The sequence below is a fragment of the Berghia stephanieae genome, chromosome 12, assembly GCF_034508935.2.
Source record: "Berghia stephanieae isolate SIO BIC M18660-M18661 chromosome 12, UCSD_Bste_1.3, whole genome shotgun sequence".
NCBI lineage: Eukaryota > Metazoa > Mollusca > Gastropoda > Nudibranchia > Aeolidiidae > Berghia > Berghia stephanieae.
In genome coordinates, this window is record NC_088371.1 from 22,398,461 (window position 1) to 22,418,388 (window position 19,928).

The 19,928-nt window shown below is 35.5% G+C and overlaps 1 protein-coding gene across 2 annotated transcripts in view; it reads left to right on the forward strand.

The window, feature by feature from the left end:
• LOC144958165 (uncharacterized) overlaps positions 1 to 12,452 on the forward strand; it is a 118,877-nt gene extending 106,425 nt beyond the window's left edge. The window contains exons 13-22 of one of the 2 annotated variants that reach the window (XM_078889933.1): positions 2,364 to 2,600; positions 3,440 to 3,616; positions 4,971 to 5,043; positions 5,490 to 5,747; positions 6,246 to 6,421; positions 7,577 to 7,709; positions 8,551 to 8,642; positions 9,141 to 9,287; positions 10,529 to 10,629; positions 11,457 to 12,452. In XM_078889933.1, the coding sequence (XP_078746059.1) occupies positions 2,364 to 2,600; positions 3,440 to 3,616; positions 4,971 to 5,043; positions 5,490 to 5,747; positions 6,246 to 6,421; positions 7,577 to 7,709; positions 8,551 to 8,642; positions 9,141 to 9,287; positions 10,529 to 10,629; positions 11,457 to 11,850 (1,788 nt within the window). In that variant the 3' untranslated portion in view covers positions 11,851 to 12,452. The remainder of the gene's footprint in view (positions 1 to 2,363; positions 2,601 to 3,439; positions 3,617 to 4,970; positions 5,044 to 5,489; positions 5,748 to 6,245; positions 6,422 to 7,576; positions 7,710 to 8,550; positions 8,643 to 9,140; positions 9,288 to 10,528; positions 10,630 to 11,456) is intronic. The other variant, XM_078889932.1, reaches the window with a different exon arrangement.
• Positions 12,453 to 19,928: the final 7,476 nt, after the last annotated feature.

Below are 19,928 nucleotides of genomic sequence, written 5' to 3' on the forward strand. Positions count from 1 at the left end.
GTCAGATCACCAGACACGGATGTCTTCTTACTTCTCCTTTCATTCTCAGAGACAATTGGAAAGACCCTGATTTTTGATACTGGCTGTAGCAACAACAGGCGACAAATCAATGTCTCTCAGATTGCAAAGACTTTGTCTAAACAGATGTGTGATGCATTACTTGGTGTCCATGCATTCACAGGCTGTGACACAACAAGTTGCTTTGCTGGGCAAGGAAAGCTGAAAGCTCTAAAATTTCTTCAAAAGGAGGAAGATCTTAGAATTCTGTTCTCCAGATTTGGAACATCAGCAGCTGTTTCGAGTAATTACTGTCTCATGTTAGAGTCATTTGTGTGCAAGCTGTATGGCAAAACCTCATGCACAAGTGTCAACAAAGTGAGGTATGACATAATTCGCCAGCGTTTCAAAGGAAAGAAAGGTACCATCTCATGCAGTGGTGGAATTGATCTGTGTCAGATGCCTCCTTGTAGTCAAGTATTGTCACTGCACATATCAAGAGCCAACATTCAAACTCTCATTTGGAGGAATGCAGTGTGCCAGAATCCTAGCATTCCAAAACCAGAGGATAACGGTTGGCAGAGAAATTCTGCAACTGAATTGGAAGTACAGTGGTTCAAAGATGCTTTCATTCCAGATGAGTTGCAGGAAATTGTGTAACGAAGAAAGCTGCACCAGTACTGACGAAGATACATATGCCGAGGATGGTAGTGATAGCTTTGACAGTGATTTCCTTGACGACACTTCAGAGGACGAAGAGGATTTTGCTACTGATGATGAGGATATGTAATAAATTGGTGAGCAGTGCAAACTGTTAAGGAGTATAGCATGTTTGCAAAACACATAAGGATATTGTTTTTATGTACTTACTGCATCTTGAATCAAGAATCCCTTTTGAGTATCAATTATTCTTCATAATATAACAATGCGATTTCGTTCAAAAGTCTTCGGTAATGATGCTTCACTTGGGTTGTGAACAAATTAGTCTTTTTTCATGATATATCTATTGTTTTTACCACACCTTCAACTTACTTTTAAATGTGACAACTGGACATCAATACCATGTTTAAAAAGAATGAAAATTATGATGAATTTGGCATCCCACAAAGTGGAGAAAAATTTAAGGGTTGCGTACACTTTTAGTTTTTCCTGTAACGGAGAAATATGAAGGTTGTTGTTGAGGCTTGGGCCATAGCTTTCTTCAGTGCTACATTTTTAATGAACATGCTGTTTTTGGCCATATTTAAAATAATTTTTGTGTAAAACACTGAAATACCCCATAAGTTTAGATATGACACTTCATGAGATTACTGACAAATTGTTTCAACTTTCTGTGAATCTATATAATATTTTACAAATTGAAAGCTTGTGCACATAGTTTGATAGTATATTTAATTTCCTTCAGTTTGATACCCAATTTGCATATATTTGAATTAATATTGTAGTCTCCAGAGCCTTTGAAAGAAATGTTGTCTCTTTTTTGCAAGGGGACACAACTCACTTTTTTCAAAGGGCCATAACTCTCTTAAATGACACTTATTTTTACGGTAACAGTGGAATTTGTATGGCCAATAAGTTCTATTATTTGAAAAACATAGTGGCATAAACTCCCAAAGGGGGGGGGGGGGGGGTCCCAGTGGCCTAAGCACTATAGTCTCCAGAGCCTTTGAAAGAAATGTTGTCTCTATTTTGCAAGGGGACACAACTCACTTTTTTCAAAGGGCCATAACTCTCTTAAATGACACTTATTTTTACGGTAACAGTGGAATTTGTATGGCCAATAAGTTCTATTATTTGAAAAACATAGTGGCATAAACTCCCAAAGGGGGGGGAGGGGGGGTCCCAGTGGCCTAAGCACTATATGTTTGTCCGAGCACGTGTGGTGTGTCACAAATTCCATGTTTTGATTGGTGAAAAATCTACTGGTTAATTGTAGAGAATGTCCCTCTCTTGGCCATAAAAATAAAAGTCAAATGTGTGGGTTTGACTGGAGACATCTTTAACAAGTCTTTGGCCACAAAAGAAAACAAATTGTGAGTTGTATTCAATAGTTTAACCAGTGGGATCACTTGTTTCCTTGAGCACTACTAACAACTCACTAGATGTTGCACAAACGTCAAAGATGACTTCAAACTATAAGTCTGTAGTGTTTCATTCATCCTGTTTTGTTGTTAAAGGGGAAACCCGAAACGTTCATTTGATCTGTCTTTGTAATAAAATTGAAGCTTACATTCAATTTCACATTGTTATTTATTTCTTCGAGCTTCGAGCAGCAACATTTACATGTTGCAAATGGACGTAATTTTAAAGTTTAAAAAAATGTATTATACCATTTCAAATAGCTGATCTTTAATCTTTCCCTTTAGGTTAGTCGGCTCATCTTGTTATCAGGTGCATCTCCCAATGCCCGGACTCAGTACTGGAACAATGCACCAGTGCTCTGTGTGGCAGCCAGGGAGGGCTACACCGAGATGGTCTCACTCCTTATGGAATTCGGGGCTGACCCCAATGCCTTTTCAGACACGGGGCTCACCCCGTTGTGTCACGCCGCTGCTGTTGGACATCGGGAAGTGATGAGAATGCTCTGTCTCAAACACGCCAGGGTAAGAATTGATATGAAGAGTGGTTTTCCGAAATGTCTCGTATCAGATTTTTCCATGTTGACATTTAAAAAAACAAAAACAAGTAGTCCTTCATAGACTTTAGGCCCATGGAGCTGGAGTTTATCCCAGTTTCTATGGCGTGAAATGGACAATAATAGCAATTGCTTGCTATCATATGGATATAGGATGCTATCGCAGAGTACTTTCTGCCAGATATAGCAGATCCAGCCACCCATTCATTGCTGGTTAGACAGGGGAAATCCAATAAAAAAATCTCGAATGATCCTGGGAGCGATCTCTGTACCTTTGTGTGTGAAGTGAGTGCTCTACGAACTGGGCTACCAGGACCATTCTTCCCCCACCCCCCATTTTGACATTGAGGATTATTTCCCCAAAAATTCCTCATCCAGTCCATCATTTTATCAAGATTAATCCTCAATTTCAAACAAATCTAAGGAATTTTTTTTGACAATCACGTTTCAATATAGCTCATGGACGGAAAATCTCAAAAAGTAGAAAAATTGACTTATTGAGTTATTGAAAACCAGCCTTCATATATATATATATAGTATTATTAGTGTCAGTATTGGAGATATAACCATTGTTTTATATTGTGTGGTCATTAATGGGATCATATTTTTTTGGTTTCATTAGCCATTTTTTTTTTCACTTAAATGAATGTTGCCATCAAATTTTATGACTTATTGTCGAAGGCCTAAGTTTGAATAAACTTGAAACTCTGGATAGGACTTGGAACAGTTATTCTGATTTTACATAAATTAATAATTAAAAAAAATCTTTTCTATAAGTTTTGTCTGAAATGTTTTGTAATTGTCCAGATTTCAGCCGTGGACAACCAGAATCAGTGTGCGGCCATTCACGCCGTGATTCATGGACAAATGAATGCCCTGCTCTTTCTGCTGGATCTCTCCTGGCCTGTTGTGACTGGAGAGCCCACAAAAGACGAGGCCATCACACAGTGTTTTGCCGCTGCCGCTGCTACAGGCAACAATCAGGTAAAGTGAAAGGACTTACTTATGAGTTATGCCTCTTGGCTCCTGGCAAAGCATAGGGCCTCAACAGCACTCTTCCATCTTCTTCTGTCCTTGGCACAGACCTTTGCCTCACTCCAGGTAAGATTGGAGACTTACAAATCTTGGTGAAGGCTTCTCCTCCAAGTCTGTTTTGGACGACCGCGTTTCCTCTTGCCTTGTGGGTTCCGATCCATGGAAGTGAAAGGACTCGCATTTTATTTCTCTTTATCTCTCTTATTATGGGGGTCCTGATAAGCTTAGTCATAGTAGAGCACCTGCTTCACAAGCAAAGGGACTGAGATCGATCCCAGATGCAGTCGAGATTTTTTTTTCCCACTCCCCCCCCCCCCCCCCCCCCCCCCCCCCATGCAGACCCAGCAGTGATTGAGAAGCTGGGTCTGTTTGATCTGGTGGAAAGTACTTCGGGGTAGACTAGCGTCCTATCGGAAGGGTAGGAAGTAATTGCTTCTAGTCCCGTTTCACGCGATAGAAACTGGGATAAACTCCATGCCATGGGCCTAATGGCTCTGAAGACCTACTATTTTTTAACGTCTCTTATAACTCCAATAAATCCCTAGCAGTCTCTTATACCACTACCCTAGCATGTCATCAGCACAGATAGAATTGGTATATATTCACCATTATTTTTTATCAAATTGAAAATAAATGCAGATTTTAGTCTCTTCAAAATTCTGATTTATTTTTTTACAAGCAGATTTTTAGATGTAAACGGTTGAATTTTATTTATTTCTTTATTTATTTATTTATTTATTTATGTATTTACTTATTTGTTTATTTGTTTTGTTTTGTTTTCTTGCTTGCTAGAAGTCTAACTTTTGCCTTTTATCAAGGAGTCAGTGATTTGTATAAAATGGGACGGAAATAAATCTTTATCCTAAGGTGATAGTTTTATGGCTAGTGAGATAGTGCAGCTATGTGGTGTTGTGGTATGACCATCATGTTTGGATTGGAAAGTACTAGGTTTGAGCCTCACTTGCGCGTAGCTGAGTACTTGGAAAAGGCTCTTTACTCACATTCTCTCACCACTCTCAGGGATAAAATGAGTACCTGGCCGTCAGCAGCGTGGTCTCTGTCGAAAAAATCGTAATATCACCTAACAGGCGTCATGTCTTGTTCTACGTGTAAGGTGTTACTGTTGGTCAGGGACCCCTTGTAAAGCGGTTTGAGCATGATTAGTGGATATTGAGCTTTTAAAAAAAATAAAGCTCAGGAGGTAAACGATTCATGCAGAATTGATGAGGACCACCTTCAGATCAATAATGTCTATTATCACCATGTTAATTCAAGACTTTCATGTTCTGTCTTGTGTCATCAGATCTTGGAATATCTCCACCAAATGTACAAAGGGTCAAGGCTGGATTTGGTGGACTCCTTGCTTGGAGAAACAGGTGATTGTTGCAAAATGTTTTATCATTGGTTTTTAGAGACATACGAAGTAAATAAATGTGATTGGGTTTGGAAGACGTAATATGTATTGTTTAATGTTAATTTTTCTTTTCTATATATTAGGAGGGGGGGGGGGGTTGTTTTTTAATTTTTTTTCCTCATATTGCCACCTGATTCGACAGCAAAAAAAACTTATCCCTGCCATTTTTGAAGGAGTAATACCAAGTATTTTAATAATGTATTGCTTAATGTTAATTTTCCTGCTCTATATATTTGGGGGGGGGGGGTTAAATTTTTTTTTCTCCTCATGTTGCCATCTGATTCGTCAGCAAAAAAAATGTAAATCTGCCATTTCTGAAGACTCTTATATTTTCACATCCAACAAAAAAAATGACCTTTTGTCACAATCAAAGCCTCATTCAGCTTTTGTTCCATTTTACTCTTGCAGCCCTGACAGCTGCCTGTCTCCACGGACGCAAGGATTCCGTTCATTTCCTGTTGCAATCCGGGGCAGATGTGTGCATCACCAACAGCAAGTCGTTCACCCCACTCCTGTGCGCTGTCAAAGTTGGTCGTTGGGAGATTGCAGACATCCTGCTGTCGGCTGGAGCAGAGGTAGCCACCACCGACAAGTATGGAAGGACTCCCTTGATGATTGCTGCAGGTGAAGGACACAGCAGTGTGTTGGATCTCTTGCTTAACAAAGGTAAGTTATTCTATTGCTCATCTTCCCTTCTTTTGATAAAATCAATTCTATGATGAAAAAACAACTGCTTATCAAGATCTGGTCATGAAAACCAAGTTAGCAATTATTATTATTATTATTATTATTATTATTATTATTATTATTATTATTATTATTATTATCATCATTATTTTTATCATTATTACTATTATTATTATTATTATTATTATTATTATTATTATTATTATTATTATTACTATTATTATTATTATTATTATTATTATTATTATTATTATTATCATCATTATTTTTATCATTATTATTATTATTATTATTATTATTATTATTATTATTATTATTATTATTATTATTACTATTATTATTATTATTTGTATTGTTATTAATATTATTATTATTATATTGTTGTTGTTGTTATCATTATTATTGTTATTATTTTCATTATTATTTTTTTAAATTCATTTTTTAAAACATTGTTTCCGTTTGTTTCTCCACACAAAGGTGCCGACATGGGCAGTGTAGACAAAGAAGGGTTGACTGCCCTTTGCTGGGCTTGCCTTAGAGGTCACCTCATGGCTGTTGAGAGTCTCGTCAAGAAAGGGTCTCACATCCACCACACAGACAATAGTGGGCGTAGTCCTCTCCATCTGGCAGCCTTCTACGGAGATGCCAACATCGTAAGTTTAGATGTCCCTGTCTTTTTTTTTTTTTTTACTCATTCAATAACCTAAAAAAAGTTCTTTAGGGCATTGCAGGTTTGTTTTTTCCTACTTATTCAATACACTTCAAAAATGATCAAGTTCTTTAGGGTATTACAGTTTGTTTTTTCCTACTTATTCAATACACTTCAAAAAAGATCAAGTTCTTTAGGGTATTACAGTTTGTTTTTTCCTACTTATTCAATACACTTCATAAAAGATTAAGTTCTTTAGGGCATTACAGTTATCTCAGTTTTTGAAATGTTGACTGGGCTGAAATAATTGCTTGCCATTTTGATGGACTCAGCTAACAGTCACTGCTGATGTGACAAAGGGGTCAGAAATTTTATTTTTTCATTATGCTATCAACACTTTACAGTGAAACAATTATATTGCTGTTCACACTTACAATGTCTTCTATCCCTTTATATCTGTTTTCCGAGTTGCTTTCTGTCTTTGTCTTGAATTGGGATTGTTTTTTCCTGACCCTTGCTGGGATCCTTAGCTGAGAAGGAAAGTCAAATGTTTAGTATAAGTTTTGGAAGATGTTGTTTTTTTCCTTGTAAATCATCTCTTTGTTATGATCGGTTAGTTATTTTTTATCTGTTTTGGATATATTCTGTAAACATTTGAGTGTATTCATCTTAGTGGGAACCTGTGCTGGTGTCAGGATGAGACAATAGTTTGCTATAATTGTTTATTTATGTGTACACATGTTTATTTACAATTACAAGCACTGAAATAAATATAGGGAATGAGATTAGCGGAAGAGTAGCATCCCTTGATTGGACGTCACCAGCGGAAAAGTTATTAGAGAGAGAACGTCATGTTGGTTGTGCACATGCATCTCTCGTCCTCGCTTCCGGTGAAAGCGGCATGAGACACTTCACCGAAAGCGAGGACGAGAGAGACGCATGCGCAAAACCATGTTGACGTTCTCTCTGTAAGGTGACGTTCAATCAAGGGACGCTGCTCTTCCGCTAATCTGATTCCCTATTTTCTTTTATGGTTTCTTGCCTTCGACTCTTTAAAAAAAAAAAAATGAATCTTAATTTGATAACTATTATTAACTGATGCTACAACTTGAAACAAATATTATCTTAATATTGTTCCCCTTGTTTGATTCATGACCAGGTTCAGTTCTTGCTTGATCAAGGTGCCCAGATAGAACATGTAGACCTCAGTGGCATGAGAGCATTAGACAGAGCCATAGCATGTCGCAACACAGCTGTCATTGTCTGTTTTCTAAGGAAAGGAGCCAAATTAGGTGAGTGTTGTCGTAGTCCTTCAGAGCCATTAGACCCATGGAACTGGAGTTTACCCCAGTTTCTATAGCTTGAAACGGTCCGTTTTTTCATAGGATGCTAGTCTATTGCAAAGGGCTTTCCACTAGATCTAACAGCTACCCAATCATCACTGCTGGGTGGACAGGGGGGTCAGAAAAAAAACTTCGACTGCACCCAAGATCGATCAAGATCGATCTCTGTCCCTTTGATAACTGCTCTACCAACTGAGCTATCGGGACCCCTGTTGTAGTAGAGATGTTAACACTTTGCTGCTAGAGTTTGTCAACTGTGAAAAGTGATGAAGAAGAACGATTATGATAGCTTCAATAAAGAACACGAAACGTTTCAGGCTGAAAACCCTTCTTCAGTCAGTAGAAAAAAACGTGAATTCATCCTGATCCCGTCAAATAAATAGTTGATTGGTGACTGTATCGTACAGCATGTGTGAAGATATTCCATCTTGAGAAGAATAGTTGGCATAAGCACTCATTGCCTTATTCTCAGTATTTTAGGAGCTCAGAGCTCAATTATATTTATATATAGTTATAATTATTTTTCATCGTTACTTTTTATCAATGAAACAATATTTCTGATTCCTCGTTAGAGGCAAGTGTTGATATCACAACAAGATGAAATGTAGACAAGTATGATCCCTATAAGATTCGCTTTGATATTTTGACTCTACACAATATTCTATCAATGCAATACAATAATAGAATTATATTTTTGTTTTTTTTAATGTTACAGAATATATTTCAAAATAGAAGATTGTTTTGTCAACTGTTTGTGATGCTATTATAATTCATACGTTTTTAATCACAGGTCCTGACACCTGGGCCATGGCAGCTGGTAAGACGGATGTGCTCTTGTTGTTGTTGAACAAATTGATGGAGGATGGAAATATTCTATACAAGGTGAGAACCAAAGGACTGAGATAATATAGCTTTCTGGGTTGTTCTCTCCCCGACAACTTTCGGGCTTCCCATTTATCAACAAAACAGAATGAATGTTTCATTCATCCTGTTTTGTTGATAAAGAGGAAACCCGAAGTGTCCATTTTATCTGTTTTCGTATAATAAATTGAAGCTTACATTCAATTTTACATTGTTATTTATTACTTTGAGATTCGAGCAGCAACATTTACATCTGTCATTGATCAAGATTTTTAAAGTAAAGTATTTGTTTTTATTGGGGTTTTTTTTGTTGTTGGCTGAAGAAGGGTTTTGGATCTGAAATGTTCAGTGTCTTGTATTTTGTTCTTCTTTTGTTTTAAGTTGTTATATTTATTTTTCATCATTACTTTTTATCAAGTCTGTGTTAGTTTTCATTCCTTGCATTTAGTTCCCTTTCCTCATCTCATTAATTTCATGAATTCATTCATTCATTCATTTCCCCCCTTTTGTCACCTACAGAAAAATCGCATTAAGGAGGCCAGTATGAGATTCCAGTATGCCCTGAAGAAATTCCCAAGGGAAAGCACCCCAGAGGAAGCCCAGACATTCAAAGATCTGAAACTTCATTTCCTGCTCAACTCATCCCGATGCAAACGAAAGATGAATGTAAGTAAGAATAATTTGGGAGTTGTATTATTATTATTATTATTATTATTATTATTATTATTATTATTATTATTATTATTATTATTATTATTATTATTATTATTATTTGCTATAGTGCCAGTATCCACAAATAGTGCTCATAGGTGCTTTACAATAGTTTTTTTTTGGTATCACACAAATTCATTCATTCGACTACGAAATCATCACAAGTAGGCATCAACCCTGTAAGATATCTGGGTGGAGTTCCTGACCTCCCATAGTGGGCAGGGAGGTACATAATGTGTCTTCTATCCTCTTATATCTGTTTTCCAACATGCTTTCTGTCTTTGTCTTGGAATGAGATTACTTGGTTTTTTCCTGGCCTTGTCCAGAGTCCTGGCTGGGAGGGAAACAGTCAAATGCATAGTTCTTGTTTTGGGAGATGATATTTCTTTCCTTGTAAATCATCTCTCTGTTATGCACTCTATTATGTTTTCTATCTATAATATATGATTTGTAAAACATTTGAGTGTATTCCTCTTTGTTGGATTTTGTGCTTGTGTCCAGATGAGACTTATAGATGATCTCAAACTAAGTACATTGGCGGTATGCTCTTGGAATCTACATCTGATCCCTATTTGTTCCCAGTTCCCCTATGTCTTATTTTTTCTTGGGTGCTTTAATTGTAATTCTAGAACTTTTTACTGTCCCATTTTCTTCCTATTTACTGTCGCTGATATAACCTAAATGTGCTGCAAGCGCCGTAAAACCCTTAAAAACAAAACAAACTGTAAGATATAGTCTGAAAAACTGGGTATGTATTTAAGTGCCAGATAAACAGAAAGACAAATGGAAGAAGATTTTTAAAGTGATTTTTTTCCTTTATCCATTGGAAACGACGAATTTTTGAAATTTCAGGAAGGCAGCCCTGTAAACATATTTCTTCATCGACTTTGGGAACTGGGTGTATACGAATCCCCAATTACAAGCCTGCAACTTAAAATATATTGCAAATATTTTGGGTCCAATGTGACCAATTTCAGATTTTACTCATTCACATTTGATTTTGATATTATTTTTTGTTCAATTATAAGGAGTAAAATAGAGGAATTTTAAAAGTTTTATTTCTCACTGTGGACTGTTTCTTAAACATATAAAAAGGCAGCATGTGTGAATCATAATACACTCTTATCTATTATCATTATTTTTCTGTGTTAATCCCTAAGCTGCAACTTCAACCATTTTTCTCCTCTACTTAACAGGAACTGCAATCGGCCATTGACCTTGCCACAAAAGCCCTTGACCTTCGACCCAAATGTTTTGAGGCGTTCTATGCCAGGGCTAGAGCACGACGAGATGACAGGTGGGATTTCATTTAAATTACAATTAATGAGTGGGGGGGGGGGGGGGGAAAGGTTGCTTTAAAAAAAATTGTGACTCAGTAGTCCCACAGAGGCAAAAGGCCCATGGTGCCGGAGTTTATCCCAGTTTCTATAGCGTGAAACGGACAATGGCAATTGCTTGCTATTCTTTAGATAGGACGCTAATCTATCTCGCAAAGTACTTTCCACCAGATCTAACAGACCTAGCTACCCAATCACTGCTGGATGGACAAGGTGGTAAAAAAAAAAATCACGACTACACCAGTGATAGATCCCTTTGCACATGATGCGAGTGCTCTACCAATTGAGCTAACAGGGTCCCCAAAATTGTCACTCACCGTATCTTAATTGTATTATATTGAGTTGGTTTGGATGGTAAAATATGAATATTTTGTACAAAAATTTGAGGACTTAAACTTAAAGTGATCTAAGTTCTTATCTACACAGTTCTTAAAAACATTGAGAACAGGCGTGGAGAGAGTTCCAAATATCTAGGGTTCACAGAATTTGTGAATTTCCAGCCACGTGCTTGCACACATTTTAAAATACACGCTGTGATCATTTCATTATTTGGTATTTTTTCTCCATGTATCTAAGATTTTTGTATATTCTGTATTGTTTTTAGTTTCTATTAATTCTTGAAGGAGTTCATGCCGTAAACAAACAACAGAGGGAAAGAAAGAGTATTTCTATATTAATTCACTTTCTGTTTGATATTGGTTAACTCGGATTTCGATACGAAAATTCATTTCTATGTTCTAGTTTTTTGGCTTATATTTTTCTCTTTTGTTTCCTTTTCTTCCCCCAGACAATACAGTTTGGCAGAGCAAGACCTCATGGATGCTCTAAGACTGGCTCCGAGGAATCGTGAGCTTCATCGGCTTCTAGCTCGTGTCAAGGAAGAATGTCGGGAACAGATTCGTTATGACAGCAGCTGCGGCAATGCAGCTGGTGTTGGAATGGGAGAGTTTGGCGGTTACAGCGGTGGTGCTGGAGAAATGATGGATAGGATTTCCGAGGGAGAGGACGAGCATCATTCTCTGGCTGTTCACGGCAGTGGGGGAATGGGTGTGGATGGCGAAGCTAGTGGTGGAATTGGCAGCGGTGGCAGAAGCGGTGCTAGTAGTGGTAGTGGGACAGGGGCCTCAGGTGGGGGAGTGACAGTGACATCTAATGCTGCTCCTGATGAAACAGCCTTATGACATGGGGCCGGGGTGAGGTGGGGTAGCGATCGAGTTTGATTCACTCGTGAATGGATTCATAGATTGACCCAGAGTAAATCTTTTTTTTTTAAATATGCCAGGTAGTCAGATATGAATAAATATGTTAAAGAAAGCAATTTCAGCATTTTAGAGCTATTATTGACTAAGAAGGGAATTTATTTCACACTGGTTCAGTCTCATAGTTTTTGTGTAAACAGAAAATATCGGTGGAGGAGAGTCATAAGTTTTTATAGGGATAATTTTTTTTTTTTAAATGGTTAACTGATCACAGGCATTACTCACTCAATACCAATAATAATAATAGCCCCTTTACCATCAAAACAGTGTGGCAGAGTGGTATAATTCTTCACCTCGTCTTCAGGAGGTACCCATTTAACATCTTTTGGCCAGGTCTTGTTTTCAGCAAGTCTCCTTAATCTAGCTCAAATGCGGTGTTTTTATGATAAAATAGAGTGGTTCCTATTGCATGAAAATTTTAATTTTCTTTACCAATTTTTTTTTTTGGTAAAATTATTGGCTCAAGGCATGCTTGAAAAATGATTGAGATTTTCATTTTGTCTAAAGCCATGGGAATGAAACAAGAAGGAAATGTATTCACTGAAATTTTGTAAGTAACCAGAGTTGCTCATTTTAATAATAATAATTTGTTTAAAAGCAGCATTGCAGCGCTGCAAATTTAGCTAGTGTGAGGTGACTTGCTCATGGCCACACAGCGCAGCGGTGGGTGACCGTACTGCTGAGCCACGCTGCCTCTGACTACTTGAAATCTTTAATTTATTTGCCTTGAATATCCAGCATCACGCTGCAAAAGCTTTCAACAGGAACTAGATTACGATATCAGTAGTAAGTTTGCAGTTTTGTATTTGTCATCCGAGCAAGCAATGCATGATTCAAAAAGCCAGTACAAATATATAACACATTGAATTTGAAGTGTCATTCACTTACTATGTATATCCCTCTAGGATCAAATTTTCTTTTGTGTTTGAAGCACTAACATAAACAGGTTACAATTCTAACATAATATGTTTATACTGCTGATCACTAGTGATTTTTTTTTATTAAACAGATTATCTTTAGTTAAATTTCTTGCTGAATATTATCATTTTTGGCTTTTAATTCTGCTGATAATCTTTCTTTTTTTTTTTGCTTATTTACTTGAGTGTTGCAATTCATTTCACGAAATCAGTCATTTAAGAAAGTACTATGAAACATACATTATCATATGATATTCCATTAGGTCTAAAATAGTTGATTTGAGGAATGATTAACAGGGAAAATATTGTTAATAGGTATTTGACTTAAGCTAAAGACAATATTAGTATTACTGAAGCTTTAGACTATTATAATAGTATTACCTAAGCTTTAGACTATAATAGTATCACTGAAGCTTTAGACTATAATAGTATCACTGAAGCGTTAGACTATAATAGTATTACTTAAGCTTTAGACTATAATAGTATCACTGAAGCTTTAGACTGTAATAGTATCACTGAAGCGTTAGACTATAATAGTATTACTTAAGCTTTAGACTATAATAGTATTACTTAAGCTTTAGGCCATAATAGTATTCCTGAAGCTTTAGACTAGTATAATAGTATTACACTGGTCAAATATTTTAGACAAATTCTCCCAAGTAAAAAATATTTTGTTCGTATGAATAAACGTGCTTTCAAAACATCCAAATCACGTTGTTTTGTATCTACCAGACTTGCAGAGCTGTTGCTTAATTTAAACTAGTCCTTTCTTGTTTTTTTAATCATTTGAAATTTATAAGAAATGGATGGTAGTCGGAGTGATGTGATAAAATTGTAATTAATTGCTTTTTATGCAACATTATAATTTTGGCCCATTCATCACATTTTTGTATTGTAATGAACTATTCTGCACAAGATTGATACTGATGATAATAATAATAATCACGCTAGTGAACATAATTATAATGATAATAATAATTATAATACTAATAATAATAATAATAATGATATATTTTACATTGAGGATAATGATAGTGTTTTATTTTATGAACTACAGGCTAACTAGATACGGAGGCGTATTAATTATTGTCAATAAAGTCAACGGTTTAATACAGAATATTTATGAAATGTTGTTTTGTTTTTTTTTTTTGTACATAGATTAGGCTAATTAATGTTAGATTGTCATTTAACAGAGAGAATATCTCAACCAGAAAGATAATATAACTCTTTATCCATTTGCTACTCAGGCGTGAATCGACCAGTCATAGTTCATACTTGCTATCGCTTATCCACCCCCGCCTTTCCCCACATAACTGGAATGGTTTGTTTTATTTTTAAAACTTTTTTTTTCGTATTTTTTTGTTGTTTTTATTTTATTTTTATTTTTTTTATGGCATTTAATTTTTTTAATTTTTTTTTTTTTTTGTTGTTGTTATGTATGCATTTTCATTTTTAATTTATTTTTTTTTTCCATTTTATTTAATTTTATTTTGTTATGTATGCATTTTTCTTCTTTTTAGTATTTAAGTTACACTTTTTAAACATTTCTATCTCCAGAGTTGATGACGCGCAGGAAAATCTATTACATGGTTCAGGAAATAAAAATATGATGGGATGTTAGAAAAGTTTTGTGGGATGTTACAGGTTTAAATGAGGTTATTCTATGGTTATTGAATCTTAGAGTTCTACTTTGAAAATAGTAGGTGTACGAGGTATACCTACATCTTCTTAGTCATGACTTGTTAGATTTTCCTGCGCTTATTTTCTCTCATTTGTAAATACAGCTATATGGCGGCCACTAACATTAATAAGAAGAATGTTTGTAACCTCCTATTGTATCTTAACTCTATATGTATATATTTATATATATATATATATATATATATATATATATATATATATATATATATATGAGTGTTGGTGGGTATTTGTAGATACTAGAGTGCTCGATAATCTTAATTAGAGCATGTAAAATAAATTAGGACACTCACATTGTATTGTGCCAGAAAAATCGTTTCAATGCTGGTAGCATCTGGATTCATCGTCAGCTGATGAGATGCTACCAGCATTGATACGGTCGTCCTGACATGATACAGTGTAAGCGTCCTTTTATATATATATATATATATATATATATATATATATATATATATATATATATATATATATATATATATATATATATTATATGTATAAACTTAAATGATATGTTGAGTTGATAATGACTGATGTATAACAACAGGGATCAACATTGTTAAGATCCTGTGTCGTATTCAGCTTTCCCCAATTTATTGATGAAGCATGTGTTATTTTAAGGAGAGTGAGTTGTGCAGGCTCTTATGTGTTAATAATAACAACAAAAAATGATAAGCATACAATGTCCCCTTCTTTGAATTGAAGGCTTTGATAAGTCAGGGCGCTCTACAAGTGGGGGTCTCTATATCTGACACGTTCAAAGTGTTCAATAAAAATTACGCGTGTTGTGAGATTTGTCACAGTTTAACCTTTTCCTTGGGGGCGAAGTAGCCGAATGGTTAAGGCATTGCACTGTGATCCGGATGACCCGGGTTCGAGCCCCGCTTCAGGCACTTTCGTTTTTTACCTTGAGCAAGATTATTAACCCTCAATTTGCTCTTTTGGACAACATGGGTGAATCCTGTTGACATCAGACATCTTGTTTGATGAGTTATCTATATTCCTTCCTGGAATGCCTTGGCGACGATATCTTATGGTATCGTGGCGCAAAAGGCATAATTTGTTTTTTAATTTAACCCTCTCCTTACCAGCCATAGGAAAATTGTCACATTCGTTATACGATTCAACCCACAATTTTCTTATTATGATTTCTCTTGTACAACACAAAATTTAAAGAAATGCTTTGATTACAGCTATTAATACTAAACACTGTGTTGTAGACATCATTTTGCTGATCAACATTCTGTATATACAACTTTTTGTTTGAGTAAGAAAAGTCTATTCTTGTGTTGGGTGGTAGTGAATTTTCGGGGGGAAATTCTAAAAATGGCTGGTAAGGAGAGAGTTGAGCATTCTGTTTTTAAATGTTACATTATCATAATGTTGTAGTTATTACTAGTTTGTTTTTTTAATGAATTTGTTTGAAGTGCTAGTGAGACGAGAGTACCTCTACATTAAAACAAACTGCTTTTATGTGATTGTGTAAATACAGAAATGTATGTTAATGTGTTGATGCATAACGGTGTGCATACAAGATGTGCCTACTCGATATCCGTTTGATATACGGTCATGTAAATATTTGATAATATTGTGTATGTTCCCCCCCCCCCCCTCTCTCTCTCTCTCTCTCTTTCTCTCTCTTTCTCTCCTCTCTCCCTCTCTCTCTCTCTCTCTCTCTCTCTCTCTCTCTCTCTCTCTCTCTATCTCTTTTTTTTAAATTGGTAATACAAAGAAATAGAGAGAGCAAAGAGACATGTCCCCCATTTGTAATGTGTAAGATATTATTTGTATTCCTATTCTACTGTTTATTCAGTGGATCACTTAATTAATAGCTAGATATTTTTAAATAATTGTTTTGAATTGATTCATACTTATTCTTATGTATCTAAGTGTAAATAGTTGAGCATAAGCTCCAAAAATGTAAATGGATATCATGCTTGTTAAAAAAAAATAGCTATGTTTGTTTTCTTTCTTTCGTCTTCGTTTTCTTTCGTCTTTTCTTAAATTTTTTTTTTTCCATATTTTGGCTTACGCGACCTTAAATTGTTGCAAATACAATGGCTTATCTCATTTGTGTAAAACAAACAATTATTTTTTTTTTTTTTGTTTGCTGTTTTTTTGGGGGGTTTTTCTTTTCGTTTGTTTGTTGGGTTTTATTTTCGCATGTTTTGTTTTGTTGTTTTATGTGTGAATGTGTGTTTCCAAAGATTAAAGCATTTGTAGTTTTCTTTTCTTTTTTTTTTTTTGTTGTTGTTGTTGTTGTTAATTCTCTGTTGTTGTTGTTGGGTTTTTTGGGGGTTTTTTTTATTTTTAAATTTCTTCTACTGTGAATACTGTGAATGGTTTAAAATCTCCCATGTGGTTGGATGGGAGCATCACCCTTGAATCATATACCTATGATGTTTGCATGGGTGTACGATCCGATAGTGATGTCGTTTCTTCTTCTCTTTACTAGCCTATCCTGCTTCTTTGGTTTGTGATTGTATTTTTGACAGGGGATATTTTTTTTCTGTAAATCTTCTGCCTGTTTGTTCTTGGTTATTTATAATTTAGCTTATGATATCTTTAGGTTATGATTTTGATTTACATTTGTACTATTTTTGTTAGATTGCTTGTTTTTTTTTTGTTTCAGCGGTCTCTCATATAACCTCAATTGTGTTGGAAGAGACCTAAAGCAACAAACAAACAAAACAAAAAAAAATCAGATCTTGTGCCACAACTTTTATTGGAATTACACAGTGACCATCATGATTTGCTTAGTTAATTATTACACAAGTCGCACATGTTGTTTGTTATTCTCTTATCATTGAGATATTTTTGTTTTCAATTATTGGAGTCTTGATTAAGTGTTCAGACAACCAAAAGTGTGTCAATTGTTTATTGGATTTTTGTTGTTTTTTTTGTCTTTTGGTTTATATATACTTTTTTTTTTTTTTTTTTTTGGAATGAATACAGTTCACCGTTTTTTACATTGCAAAAGACCCAAAGTTCGTATTTCGTAACATTTTGATCATAGATAAAATGAAGTTGACATCACTCAGGTCTTTGTTATTGTTTTTTGTTTTGTTTTTTTTTTGCCATCCGCGTGTATGAGTAATTCTCACTAAACTGTATTAACCAGACTATAAACGTTTACGGTTACACATAGTTCTGTGTGTTGGTCCGTTATATTTCCGGATGGCAATGTTGTGAGCTTCTTAACCAAGCGCACACTATCTATAAATTTACTTTTACCGGTCATCTGTTCATCCCGACATCTTACCGTTGTGTGAGACAGAGGTAACAAATAGAAAAAAAAAACGTCTCCTTTACAGGCCTGCCAACCGTCCCGCATTGTGCGGGACCGTCCCGCATTTGCGCCAAGCCGTCCTTCATTTTTGAAAATTATTTTCGAAAAAAAATAAATAAATAAAAAAAAAAAAATCGAATCTATAAAATAAAAATAAAAATCAAAACAGAAAGAATCGAATCTATGAAAAGAAAATAATAATAATAAAAAAACCTCTACTTTATTTACTATGGATTTCAAGTAATTATATGGGGTTCTATCGTTTACGGTTAAAATGGTTTGCGTCGTAAGCATGTTCAGTTCGGTCGGGTGTCCCTCTTTTCATTTTCAAAAGGTTGGCAGGTCTGCCTTTAGCACATCTCAGTCCAAAATAAAAAATTGAAGAAACAATACCTTTTTCTTTTCATTCTTTTCACGTGGTAACGATGATCATGAGGTCAATTTTATCTTCAAATTAAGACATTAAGGAGCAGGTACCTGTGTAATATAAAGATCTAAACAAGTGTTTATTTTTTTGTACTTTTCATACACACTTGTTCAGACACTTTTATCTTCCTGTATGTAGCATTCTCCGTGTTGATTATGATTTTCATCATTGTTATTGTTGTCTGTTGTTTTAGATAATGTTGATAAAAGACATGTGAATGTAGACTATGTCAACTGCTTTAGTAAATTATTATGCATTAATGTTTGTTTTTTTTTCTGTATTTCATGGAAATATTTTTCATGTTTTGTTAGCAAGTTTGTTTTGTTTTTGTTTTGTATTTTTTATGCTTTCGTAATGGAATAATGATTTTTTTTTTTTGCAATTATCAAATAACACTTATCGAACCATGGAATAACAACACACTATTGTTGATGATATTATCAATGATAACAATAAAATTTTCATCATTGCTATTAATTTTGTTGTTGTTTTGATTGTTCTGGTCTCACTGTTGTAATAGAATTAGATACTCTCAAACGCAAAGCTCTATCAATTACAATATTGTTGTAAATCAAGCCCACAATTCCCGTAGGTTATCAGACCTAATAATGTGTGTACGTAGTACTTACCCCTTCCTTTCTTACGTGCACAGATTTGGAGGTCTGATGACCGAAGAAAATGATGGACTTGTTCTAACATTGTTGTAACGAAGAACATTTTGCAACGGTTGGATAGTATCGTTATTATTACACTAAAACATAACATTTTGGGTAACCAGGCTACATGTACAAAGTGTAACAGTAACAAAGAAAGCTGTGTGGGGTTCCTACCTCCCATAGTGTGCAGAGAGGCACATACTATACTGTGTCTTCAATCCCCCTATATCTGTTTTCCAACTTGCTTTCTGACTCTGTCTTGGAATGATTACTTGGTTTTGTCCTGGCCCTGGCTGGATACCCTGACTGAGAGGGAAATGGCCAAATGTATAAATTAGTTTTGGGAAATGATATTTTTTTACTTGTAAATCCTCTCTCTGTTCTCCATTGTATTATTTTTTGTTTTACATATTTATTAGGATTTGTAAACATTCGAATGTGTTCCTCTTAGTGGGGACCTGTGCTTGTTTTCAGGATGAGACATTTATTTACGTGATTTCACACTAAGTACTTTGATAGTGTGCTCATCTCACTTTCTTCTTTTTTACTGGCGCTGGTATGGCCTAAATGTGTTGCAATCGCCGTAAATCCCTGAAGAACAACAAACAACATATCCAGTCAGGAACAGGGGGGGGGGGGGGGGTGGCGTAATTCCTCTTTGGGGGATAGAACGTGGACTGACTCCAGTCATTTATTTTCCACACCGTTCTGAGTGGGGATCCTGACCTCCCATAGTGGGCAGGGAGGTACATACTGTGTCTTCTATCCCCTTATATCTTGATGGGGATCCTGACCTGTCATAGTGGGCAGGGAAGTACATACTGTGTCTTCTATCCCCTTATATCTTGGTGGGGATCCTGACCTCCCATAGTGGGCAGGGAGGTACATACTGTGTCTTCTATCCCCTTATATCTTGGTGGGGATCCTGACCTCCCATAGTGGGCAGGGAGGTACATATTGTGTCTTCTATCCCCTTATATCTTGGTGGGGATCCTGACCTCCCATAGTGGGCAGGG